Source organism: Prinia subflava, chromosome 2 (genome assembly GCF_021018805.1).
Source record: "Prinia subflava isolate CZ2003 ecotype Zambia chromosome 2, Cam_Psub_1.2, whole genome shotgun sequence".
Lineage (NCBI taxonomy): Eukaryota > Metazoa > Chordata > Aves > Passeriformes > Cisticolidae > Prinia > Prinia subflava.
In genome coordinates this window covers 102,639,926-102,652,601 of record NC_086248.1, presented here as the reverse complement: position 1 = coordinate 102,652,601, position 12,676 = coordinate 102,639,926, and the positions used below count along the sequence as shown (strand labels likewise).

The following is a 12,676-nucleotide window of genomic DNA, read 5'->3' as shown; positions in this document are numbered from 1 at the left end:
ATCACTCCTGTGGCATAGCAGGACACCTGTGATGGGAATGATCCAAGGCTGAATCCCACCACAAACCTGAAGGTTCCACAGGGATCATGCAAAGAACCAGTGGGATAATTAAGGGAGGAATCCATGGATTAACCTGGAACCCAATCTGGAGTGGAAATGCTTTTATTGGGAGGTTTGCACATGGCAAGAAAGCAGGATAAGAGTTCAGGCTGAGGATATTGTGGAAAACTCATCCTCCAAAACCATTTTAAAGCTATTCCAGAGGAATCAGCAGCAGCATCTGAGGGGGCTCTGCCAGGCCCCAGCTGGGCGTAGAGGCCTTGAAACAAAAACAACTCAGAAATTCCTAAAATATTCCCCCCCAAAAAGGACATTTTCACTTTTCCCTCAGATCTGGTCTTGATTTTCCAGGCTGGAGGAGGAATGTTGTTGAATTTTATGGAAAGTGATAGTGGGAGTCTCTGGAAGTGGCCATAAAAGATAACAGATTTTGTTTTAAAGGCAGATAAAAGTTATGGCCCCTTGTTCCTTGGAACAGGAATTTCCTTGGATACCAATAAAAACATTGGTTATGAAGCATTTCCTGAGGAATGGCTCTAACCCCAAATGATCCTGGTTATTTGCTGGGGAAAGGAGGTTTTATCCCAAACAGTAAACCTGTGGAGATTTATTAACCTGGGAGGCACATTCCAGGCTCCAATCCGCTCTCAGCGCTTGGAATTAATACCGTGGATAGAGTGAAAAATCCCGCTCATGCTTCAGAGCCATTCCTTGCAGAATGTCTCCCATAAAGGCTTCTCTAAGCAGCCCTTGAGCTGGATTTTCCAGTCTTTGCCTGGGTCCTTCATTCCCAAAGCCCAGGCTCTATTTTAATGGGAATATTTCCTCTGGATCACATTACTTTGGCACTATTCCCTGCAGGAATAACAGGGAAAAGACTTGGAATAGGAATATTTGAAACAACCTATTGGCACTATCAAGGGTTGTTTCAAATATTTGCCTCATCCAGAGCCTGAGCCCCCAGTAATTCTATGGAAAAATCAGTGGGAAAGGATGAAGGGAAGAGTTAAGGCATCTCCTTTCTCTACAGCAATGAAAGCTCAGGGAATCCCCCAAAATATTCCAGCCTCACCTTTGCCAGGATGCTTGGAATGGAAGTGGGAAAAAGCACAGGACATCCCCAAAGTATTCCTGCCTCAGCTGGCCTGGGATGCTTGGAATGGGAGCCAGAGCAAGTACCAAGAGTTCCCGAAAATATTCCAGCCTCAGCTGGCCTGGGATACTTGGAACAGGAGTGGCAGGGTTAACAGAGGAACTGGGATTTTGGATAAATCAGCACATTCTGCTCCTAAAAAACGTCTGGATGTGGAACGGGAGCCAGAGCAGGCCTGAGCCTGGGTTTTGTAAAGCTTGGCCCAAGTGTGCAGCTTGGCCTTACGGCAGAACAGGTAATTAGTGTTCATAATCAGTTTGTAAAGCTCAAGCGACTCCAGAGTGCCGGGCACTCCAGGAAAAAAGGGATTTTTTTTTCCTTCGGGATGCATGTGAATGCCAGTGGAACATCTGCACCCAATCTAGGCTCTGCTCAGCCCCCAAATATTGTTGTGGTTATGGGCAATTCCCTTAAAAGCCGATCCTTTTCCAACCCCACGTTACTCAGGATTGAATGCTTGCTGTTCCTTTAACCCTTTTTAGGGTTGGGGTTTTTTTGAAGTTAAAATCCCATGTTCAGGGTACTCCTATCCTACAGCTGCTTCCCTGTTCCTTGCAACAATGGAGTTTTGTTTGGGAATCTTTGTGCTTACTCAGTCCTTCCAACCCCAAAAGCAACCCGACTCGTTCCTTGAAATGGAGAGGGATCTGTGGTGTTTGGAAAACAATTGGATTCCTGACAGCTTTTCCATAACGTTGGTGTTTTGTTATTGCTTGGAAAATGGGAGGGAATTTAATCCCGGAAGGAGATGGAGTTTGACAGCTCTGGCTCTGGGAGTTCTTTCTGACATGGAATTTTTCCTGGAGTTGATTCCCAGACTGGATAGAGCCAGGTGGCCCCACCTCATCCAAGGTGGAATGAAGCAAAGGGGAGTGTTCACAAGCCAGGGAAGTTTCTGGAGGTGCTAAGATCCTTGGAAAGGTCTTGGGATCAACCCAGCAGGTGAAATGCGGAGAATTCTGACCATCCTTCAATGGACTTCCTCCGCAGTTTCTCACCTCCCTCTTCAGCCATGCTTGAGGCATCCAGGCCATCCTGGAAGGATAGAATTCATCCAAGATCCAAGCTGGGAATCCCTCATGGATTTACTTCCAAACCCCACTGACTCAGGACCCTTTGCTGCCAATTCCAGGTGAGCATTGGCTTTGAGGGACGTGGCTTTGGAATCCACCGGCTGCCTTCAAACACAAGCAAATTCCTGCCGGAGGGAATTTTGTTCTCCCTTTCCAGCAGATTTCCAGCGCTTTGCTGGGATTTTTTTTTCCTCCTGGCACATTTCATACATTTCCTCTGGTTCTCTAAGAGAGACTTTGGAGCAGCCTCATCCAGAACCTGAACTTGCCTCCTGTAGCATTTGGGTCACCAGCTCCGGGGGCCGTGCCTGGATGCTGACAACCATTCCTGACCTTAAAATATGGCTCTAGCAATCCAAGGAAGCTAAAAGACAAATTTCCTGCTGTCTCTGGAGTGTTCCTGCAGGAGAAGTTTTGGGTAACCAGGGTTCTCCTAAACTGCCTGGTTTATTCCCACTTTATCCCATGGAAACACCAAGCAGCCCAAGGAATGTGGATCCAGCCTCATGAGCCTCCAGTCTCCTCCTGGGATCAGGAAAATCTTCGGCGAACTGTGGCCCTCACTATCCCGCAAGGCATGAATTCTTTGGGACCTTGGGTCTTTTGCTTCCAAGGGATTTTTCATGGATTCATGAGGCTTGGCAGCCTGGGATCAGCTCCGAGCTCCTTCCTGGCAAAGGGACGTGTTCCTTGTGGGAAGGGTCACAGGAACAGCAGTGGGGTGGAGCAGATGGAATTACAGCTCCTGAGAAATGAGCAGGGACTATTTTAGTGCCTCTTCCCAAGGTTTAGGAATCCAACAGTGCCCATCAATCCATCCCAGCTCCTCTTCCTCGCTCCTTCCAACGGCATCCATGATGCTGAGACTGACAGAGGCTCCAGCCAGCCCCAAAATGAGAAACGTAAATATGGAATATTAAAACCAGACCTGCTCTGGAGAGTAACTTTGACATCGCCACAAATCCAAAGAAGAAAGGGAAAACTCTGGCACAGAAATCCCGCATGACATCATTTTCTGGGATTGTGGTGCCAAAATGAAGCTATCTCCAGGAGTGAAAGCTTCGCTGCTCCTTGCCAGGCCCATATAACTTTGGGATTAAAAGGACTTCAATACTCAGGCTGCAAGAGAAGGGATGGCAGGAAGGAGGGAGGTTTTCCCCATGGGAATGATTAAATTCCTATCAGTAATAACAAGAAGGAAAAGGTTTGTCAGCCCTGTCATTGATCTTCCTTCCCGGTTCCTCCAAAATCCATTGAAAGCTTCTTCAAGGAGCCCCGAACCCACGGAGATGCTCAGTGGTGGAGTGAAACTATAATTAGGGCTCAGGGAATTTTTTCCTCCCATTTATCATCCCCAGTTTTCTACAAATTATGGAGAACTCTGTTAAAACACCCCCACAGCTGCACTCCCGCAGACATTCAATCCCAGGGAATGGGTGATCCTTGATGCTTTCCCTCAAAACCTTCCCGTTCCAAACCTCTCCCAACAGCTCCATGGAATAAAAGCCCCTTCTCCAGCCTCTCACTGGGAAATGAGGTGGGATTTTCCTGGGCCATGGCCTGGGAGCAGCAGAAAACTTTGGGGGAAGGATTCCAGAGGTAAAAACCTGATGGATTCCCCCAAAATGAAAAACTCCCTATTAGGAGTGAATGTTATGAAGTGCCTGAGAGCACTGGGAATCAAATTCCCATTTCCAAGTGCAACTTAAGGAGTTGCAGGCAGGTTTATAACCCTGCAAATGAGGGGGGGATTTGCAGCTTCTCTGGAGAGCTGGGCATATATTTTTCCAAGTTCCTGCACAAGGAGGATTTAAATCCAAAGAACTCAAAAGATTTGCACCAATCTGACTTTGGGAATTTTAGATTTGCTCTTTTCCAGCCTGGGCATGTGAGGGCCCAGTCTGTGCTATCTTGGGATCATCCACAGGATGATGAGCCTGGATCTTCCCTGGGCCATCCCTGATCTCCAAGGGGATCCCCTGCAGCCCCTTCCGTCTTCTCCAGCCACAACCCAGAGTGAGGAGCACTGGAATCCCGGGAAAGCAGATCCTGTGCCAAACATCTGCAAGCCCCACTTCCCCAGCCCATTCCTACAGTAGAGGGATGGGTTTAAATCCTTAGGATTCCAAACGTGCCAGGAAGGAAATCAATCTGGGGTCCACCAGAAAGTCTCCAGTAACATTCCCCATCCTGCTCCGTGCTCTCCAAAGGGTGCTAAAGATATAAGGAGCAGGTGGAGCTGATGGAAACAGTTCCAGCCTCATTTTTTTTCAGACTGAAAACCCCATTCCATCTGAATTGCCGTGTTCCGAGGGACGGGATCGATTTTGACAGGACCGTGGCTGCAGAAGTGTCAGAGCTGATTGTTTCCACCCTCTCACTTTGTTCCCATCAATTCCAAAAGTTCTGCTCCCATCAAGTCAAATTTTCCCTGGATTCTGTCAGGCTGCCTGGTTTGTGGCCAGGCAAAGCAGCACCTCACCTGCCTAAAAACCTGATCTGATTTTATTTATTTGGGGGATTTTGGGGTGTGTCTGCTCCCAGCATTTTTCCATGAGCTGAGATGTACAGGGCAGGCACTGAATTCCCCCAGGGATTTTTCCTGTGCTCTCATGGAACTACAGGTCCCAAGGGTGTTTTCCCACCCAGCAAAGCTCCCCCTTTATCCCTCCTCTTTGAGGACCCCAAGCTGTGATGTCCTGGACCCTCCTAACAGGTGCCAGCCAATTTAGGGCCTCGGGATTGGGATTTTTTGTAGCTCTGCTTGCCCGGTAATTCCACTGGGCACAGGGAAATATTTTGGGGATGTTTAAGGCAAAAATCCCTTCTCCACTGGAAATCCTAAAAATGTAATTTTTAATCACACCCAAGGAGTGCCCAGGGATGGCTGGCTTTGCCCTGTGGCTGTGAGGGATGCTCAGCATCCAGCCATTTTTCCAGGGTTTTAGCAGGTTCATGGCAGTCTTGGAAGGGAGTAACTCTGGTGCCTGTGCACCATCTTGTGCAGCAGGACAAGAATGTAAAGGATCTGACTCCAGCCTTACTCATCCCAGATCTCCAAGTTCCATATCCACAGGGGTATCCCTGCCTGGAATATGGAGACCAGGAGCCCTAGAGGGCGAGAACTGGCACACAGCAAACACCACACTTTAAGGGTTTTGCTGTCCCTCGTGATTCCAAAAACAGCTCTTCCATGCACTGGAATGTGTCTTTTAATGGATAAACCCGGCAGGGGACGGGCCAGGGCCGCTCCTCCTCTGGTTCAGGTGACTCCTCCATCCTCACATCCCTAAAATCCACTCAACCACAGTCGAGCTGCAGATCCTGCCCTGGGACTGTGCTCTCACCTCCTTGAATTTCCCGACTTTCCCTGCCGAGCTTTGCAGTGGGAATCAAAGCCTGGCTTTAGCAGAGGCAGAGGCTTTAGCGTGGCTAAATTTTGCCACGCCGAAGTTGGAGACAAAATCGTTTCCCGGGGTGGGCTGTGTTTGGCATCTCCCGGCTCCCTCCCGCCCTCCCTCCCACCGAGACGCCCTCTCCGCAGAAATCCTGGCGTGTTTTCTCCTGCCAGGATATTCCCTCCCTGCCCCGCTGCAGGACCTGCCCCTTCCACACAATGAAGGGATCGACGCCAGGGGCAGCGGCTGGAGGAGCCAGGGAATGCGAAATGCTATCCTGAACGCATCCCAGCCGGCTGCCCGGGAGGGAGGGGAAGACACGGGGACAGTCCTGGCCCGCCGGGGCCAGGTGAGGTGGGAGGAAGGTTGCCACGAAGCCCCGGGATGAGGGAGAATCCCGGGAAGAAGCTCAGGGAGCGATTCCAAGGGATCCCACCGAATCCTTCCGCTCCCGGTGAACCCTGGAGAAGGGGCAATGATCACCCTGAGGGAGGGAGGTCACCGCAGTGTGCCCACGGTTGTCACGTTTTATTAAGGTTCCTTATTTTAAAAAATATCCCATAAAACATCCTAGGACTTTTGATCAATTTCCATCCCGCGGCAGAGGCGCTGGAAAGGGGCTGGAGAAAGGGTTCAAGCACGGATTCTCCTTGGGGAAGCCAGGAATTGCTCCCCTGGGCTGGGACAGAGCCGGGAATGGTCCTCGCAGTGCCTGGGGACGGAGGGAATCACAGCCTCGAACAGTCCTCAGGAACATGGGGAAGAAGGAAAAACTGAAAGCAAGGGAGAGAGAGAGAGGGAAAGGGAAAATGAGAAAAAAAAAAAAAAAAAAAAAAAGGAAAACTCAGTCTTTTCCGTCATCCCTTTTCTCCCTTCCGATCCGATGGAAGCAGAGTGTCCATCCGGAATGTCCTGCCGGGGATTTGTCGAGGCAGAAAGTCACCTGTCACCGCCCAGGCTGTCCCCTTGTCCCCACTCCGGGCTTCAGTCCCGGGCTGCAGGAGCTGATTCCCAGATTCCAAGAGTCCCTGGGCAGCTGCTCGGCGGCTCTAAGACGAGGAGGTCGGGATGGAGATTCCGTGGATGGCGCTCAGGGGCTCCGGAGCTTTTCCCACGGGGCTGGGGGGTTTTCTGTCCACCCCTGCAGGAAGGGGGAGAAGGCAAACGACACACCAGGCAGGGGATGGAGGGACTCCAAGCACGGACACACCCCCAAAACCGCCCCCAGAGTCTCTCGGGGTCTCCCCAACAGCGAATGTGTTCCCCCAGTGACAGGGACAACGCTGGTGGGCACTGCCAGGGACAGAGGGTGACGTGGCGAGGTGGCCCTGACCAGTCCCAGACACGCACAGAACACATCCCTAAAAATTCATAAAATTTCAGGTGTCCTGGGAGGGGACTGTGTCGGGGTGGGGAAGGGGACAGGACTGTACCACCATTCCAGAGGTGATCAAATTTCTGCTGAGCTCCATCCCATCCCAGCTCAGCCCTCGGGAATTCCACATTCAGAGACCGGGATATTTATCTCAGGCCTGCTGGAGGCACTGGGGTAAGCAGGGAGAGATTTCGGGGAAAATTCAGGAAACTGGGAAAGGGATGAAATTGCCTGGCTGGGTTTGTCTGGTTTTCCTTCCTTCTTTTCAGCCTTTCCCCATTTTTTCCCACTCGCTGCAGGTACGCTCACCCCACCCTTCCTCCTCCAGCTCGTTTGTCGATAGTCCAACATTTTCCTCGTCCCAGATAAGAACAGAACAAAAAACCGATCCAAAAGAAAAAATTAGAAAATTTTAAAATAAAATTTAAAGAGAAAAATGAAAATCAATTTTTAAAAACACACGCAAAAGAACCTCACCAATAAATCAAAACCCTACAAAGGTTTAGAGAAAATCTGAGGACAAAACAGGTTGAAATTGGGAAATCAGAAAATTCAGGCTCGAAATAATTTAAAATACCTCGAAAATTTGTTAAATATGCAAAAGTGGCTTTCGTAGTTGTATATCCTTTTTTTTCTTTGCTTTTTTCTCTTTTTTCGTTCCTTTTCCTTCCTTCTCTCCCTTTCCTTTCTCACCCTCTTTTTTTTTTAATCTTTAAATAATCGGTTTAAATTATTTATTTTTACCCTCAATCGCTCCTCCCCGACACAACTAAGGTTACAACTCGCAGCAGGTTAGAAAGGGTAAAATGATTAAAAAACAAACAAACAAAAACCCCAACCAAGAAAAAAAAATCCACAACAACAACAACAAAAACAGAAAAACAAACAAACAAAAATTTTAAACCCCAGAAAAACCAACATAAAAAAGGACAAATAAGCCGGGAATTAGTTGCAAATTAGTTAAAATAATAGAAAGTCAAATAACGCAAGGAAAATGACAAAAATATCGAAGGAGATTTAGTAGCCAGGGCGGAAAAATCGGGATTTTCAAAACGAGGGAATCGAGCTCTGTTAATGAGGCGAAATAATTAACGGGACATAAAAGCAACTTTGACAGCCTCAAATTGCTCCCGTGGGATTCCCGGCGGAGCGTTCGGAGGGAAATAATCCATCAATAATCCCGGGAACTAATTAAATAAAATAACAGTTAATTGTGATAACTAGTAACTATAAACAAATCGTTAAATCATTGATGCAAATAATTAATAGGTAGTTACTAGGAATTAATGATTCCCTCTCAAGGCTTCTGCTTTTCCAGAAAAGCTCCCGGCTCTTGCAATAGGTGTCAGTTTGGGGGAACACGGGGAAAGGCTCCTGCTCTGTCCCGCCACATTCCCGCATTCCCGGGGGGATGAGCAACCCGAGATTCTTTCCCATTTCCAGAGAGCGAGGAGGGAAATTCCAGTGTATAACCGAGTCGTGGCGGGGATCCACGGAATACCGGGATGGGGAAAAGGATGGATCATTCAAATCCCCAGCGACACCGCCCCTGCTGAAGCTGGGGGTCCCTCCCGGCCCTGTCCCTGGTTGTCCCCGCGCTGTCCCCGCTCACCTTCCCTGCCGGGCTGCTTGAAGGCCATGGCCAGGTCGCTGCAGGGGACGGTCACGCCGTGGCCATGGTGGCCCAGGGGGGTCCCCTGAGGCTGCCAGGGAGGGCCCGGGGTGATGTAGGCGCCGGGGGAGCCGCCGTAGACTCCGGGCTGGCTGGAGGGGGGGTAAGCGCAGGCCGGCAAGAAGGTACCCATGGAGGAGAGCCCCGCGCCGGGCTGGGGACAGGGATAGGGACAGAAGGCGACAGGGGATAGGGGCTCAGAACAGCCCGCCCGGCTCGAGGGGTCCCGCTCGGGGGCGGAGGGGCTCCCTGTTCTCTCTTCCCACTTCCCTGGCCCCTCCCTGCTCTCCCCGCCTTGTCAAGCCCCACTCCTGCCACCCTTCCCTGTCCCCTCCTGTCCCCCCAGCCCTCACCTGCGGGTATTTGATGTCGCCATCCATGGCAGCCTTGTCCAACCCGTTGACCGCCTGGCCTGGCCCGTGAAAGCCGCTCCTGTTCACGCTGGGCCACTCCTCCATTTTGGGGGGGTACGCGGCCCCCTCGGTGCCAGCCAGAGCCCCTGGGGAACAAAGCGTCAGCCCCGAACCCTCCGGGCAGGGCCCGAGCAGCTTCTGGGATGAAACAAGGATTTTCCGCTTTTCCAAACGCCTGGTTGTGTAAACTGATGGACTGGGGGCACAGGATTCCGCGTTCCCTCCAGCATCCTGAAATTTGGGATCACACTGCCGGGAGAGACTGTGGGGTCCCGCACAAACCCCGCTCGCCGTCTCGCCCCTCCGTTTCCCGATTCCCAATCCCCGATAATTTAGGGGCCCCAATTTCTTTCCTGACGAAGGGGATTTGGAGAAGTGACATCGGAATTTTAAGGATAAATGATTGCGCGGGGGGAAACTCATGCGGTTGATTTACTCGGGCTTTTGGAAGGATAAAAGGACCCTCACCCCCCCGCCACGGCCCGCTTGCCCCCCTCTGGAGCCGACGGGGCTTGGCCTTGGAGCTACCAGTGCTCCTGGAACCCCAAAATTCCCAGATTCCTCTGGAGAATCTTCTCTTCTCTTTCCCCCCTGATTTTTCGTTTTTCCTCTTATTTTCGCCTCTTCCCGGCGCCCCCCCCCCTTTTTTTTTAATGGTGTTTTTTTTTTTTTTTTTTTAATTTTTTTTATCGCTCTTTGCGGAGAGAAATTCAGGGCTCTGAATTTGCGGTCGGCAATCTATCATCCCTAGGAAAATATTTTCCACATTTTTCATAAAAAGTTCAAGATGTGGCTGAGCCGAGGCCGCATCTGGCCCCGCCGCCCCGACGGGCTGGTGGAGCGGGGGAGGCCCCTAGGAGAAAAATGGGGGGAAATACTGGGGGAAAAAAAATATATACGAAGCAAACAAAAAAAAAATTTGGAACAAACAGCAAAAAACGAAAGAAACAACAACAACAACAAAACCCTCGAAATAAACTAAGAATCTGAAACTAATAAAAAAGGAAGGAATACGCAAAAAGGCACGAAACAGCAAAGAGGCACGAACCAAATAAAAAGCCGAAACAAGTAAAAAATCCCCAAACGAGCCAAAAGGCATGAAACAAACAAAAACCCCGAAATAAATAAAAAACCCGAAACCAACAAAGCCCTCGAAACAAACAAACAGCCGAACAAAAAACCGCCAGCACAAAGTGACAAGAAAAACCCCAACCCTAAACCGACAAAAAAACGACTTAAAAAAAATCAGAAAAGGAGAGGGGTGAGGGGGGAAGCATACTTGCCGATACCAACCTGCCTGCTCCACGAAGGTGCGGATGCCCAGGATGTTGGTGACCGAGTGCGCCGAGGGCCACGAGCGGGGCAGCGCCACGGGGGGAGCCCCGAGGTGTCCCCCGGGGTGCGGCCCGGCCTTGGCGGGCGGCGGCGCCGCGGGGCCAGGGTACGGATATTGGTAGATGTGGGCGCAGGGCAGCGCGGCCGGGGGCGGCCCGGCGGGGGCCAAAGGGCCGATCTTGTTGCGGAGGATGCGGCTGATGGAGCTGACCGAGGGCACATTGTACTTGTCGCACACGCCGTCGGCCAGCAGGCGGTCGCGGATCTCCCACGCGAAGATGCCGGGGTCGCCTTGCTTGTAGTCGCGGATGTGCTTGACCACGGCCGGCGTGGTGACCCGCGGCTTGCTGCCGCCGATGGCCCCGGGCAGGATGGAGCCCGTCTCGTGGTAGCGGGCCAGGATCTTGCTGACGCAGCCGTGCGACACGCGGAGCTGGCGGCTGATGTCGCAGGGCCGGATGCCGAGCTGCGCCAGCTCCACGATGCGCAGGCGGATGGCGTTGGGCAGCGGGCGCCCGTTCACGAACACGCCGCCCAGCTGGTTCACCTCGCCGTACGTGTGCTCTGCGGGGCGGGATAACACGGCATGGGACGGCGTGGCACGGATCGGGATGGTACCGGAGCGGTCGTGGTGCCCGCGGCATGGGGATGGCGCTGCAGCGGGAAGGGGAGAGGGAGAAGAGGGGAGAAAGGGAGAGGGGAAACGAGAAATGGAGGGGGGAAAAGGAAGGGGGGAAAAGGGAGCAAAAAAGAGAAGAAAAGAAAGGGAAGAAAAGGAGGGGGGGAAGAAAGAAAAAGGGAAGAAAAAAAAAAGACGGGGGAAAAAAGGAAAAGGAAAAAAGAAAAGGGGGGAAAAGTAAGGGGAGACAAGGAAAAAAGAAAAGCAAAACGAGCATTAGAGGGGAAGAGAGAAAGAGATATGAAAGCCCAGGGGAAAGGAGAAAGGAGGAAAGAGAGAAAGGAGAAATAGAGACAGAAAAAAAAGTGAAACAAAAGTGACAGTAAAAAAAAAGAAGAGGGAGAAAAGACAGGGAAAGAACCAGAGAAAAAGAAAAACCAGAAACGACGAGGGGACAAAAAAGGACAGAAGAAGGAGAGTGAGACGAGAACGAGAAGGAGAACGGGAGAAGGAGTCGCAATGAGAGAGCGGAGCGAAAGCGAAGGGAGGCGCGGGAGGACGAAGCAGCCCGTAGCCTTCCCGGCCGGGCAGGGCACCCTGGGACTCCCGGCCACCTCCTGCCCCATCCCGGTATCCTGCTCCGCCAGGACCCCGTCCCAGAGCCCGTCCGGGGCCGGCCGCACTCACCCATGGCCCGGCGCGGAGAGGGGACAGCGCCGGGCGGCCACTCCGCGGCCGCGGCATAGAGAGCCCGGGGGCCGGCGGGGCCGGGGGATCCTGGCGGAGCCGGCAGCGAGCCCCGCTCGCGGGGAGCCCCCGTCGCTCCTCGGGATCAATTTGACGTGGGAATCACGTCAATCGCGGCCGTCACGGCGGCGGCGCCGCCGCCCATTGGCTCCCGCCCGCTCCTAAATGGCCGCGGCCGGCGGGGCCGGGGGTGCCGCCCCCTCGGGGCCCCCCTCTGCCCGCCCCCTCGGGGCCCCGCCGCCGCTGGGGACCCCCCCGCGCATCCCTGCTCTGCGAGAGGGCACAGCGGAGACACCGTGGGGGTCCCATCGCCCCCTCCCTGCGGGTCCCCGGGTCTCGCCCTGCGCTGTTCCCACGCGGGACAGGGACACGCACCTGCCCCGCCTCCGGCTCGACGGGACCGGCGGGCGAAGGGACGGGACGTGACAGGACGGGCGAGCTGTCGGGGGACACGGAGCCTTGTCCGAGGGGGTTCCCCCGAGGACACGCTACTGCCCAGCCGCCGGCGGCGAAATCCGCCTCTTTCGGCCCCAAAAACTCCCGTCCGGGAGCAGCCCCGTCAAATGCGGCTGGTTCGAGCGGCCGCGGGATTCCTGGGGATTTTTCTCCCTCTTCACGGAGAGCTCCGTGGGAAGACCGTGAGTGTTTCCCGCAAACAACTCGGAGGGAGAGGGCTGGGGGGGGAAGCGGCGCTTGGAAAAGTTGCTGTTGGGGGATTTTAAAGAGAGGGGCTCGGGAAGCGGGGTACACCGCCTGTCGTTCCCGTATCCCCCAGGGCGGGCAGGGGTCACGAAGGGCACCCCTGGGGCGAGCACTGAATCCAACCGGGGC

The 12,676-nt window shown here is 52.9% G+C and overlaps 1 protein-coding gene across 1 annotated transcript; it reads right to left on the bottom strand.

Moving 5' to 3' along the window:
- Positions 1 to 5,873: 5,873 nt before the first annotated feature.
- PAX1 (paired box 1) lies at positions 5,874 to 11,344 on the bottom strand (the record flags this gene model as incomplete). Its single annotated transcript, XM_063391302.1, has 4 exons — positions 5,874 to 6,825; positions 8,672 to 8,885; positions 9,085 to 9,230; positions 10,438 to 11,344. Coding segments are annotated over 4 exons (1,359 nt in total), but the record flags the coding sequence as incomplete, so codon positions are not given.
- Positions 11,345 to 12,676: the final 1,332 nt, after the last annotated feature.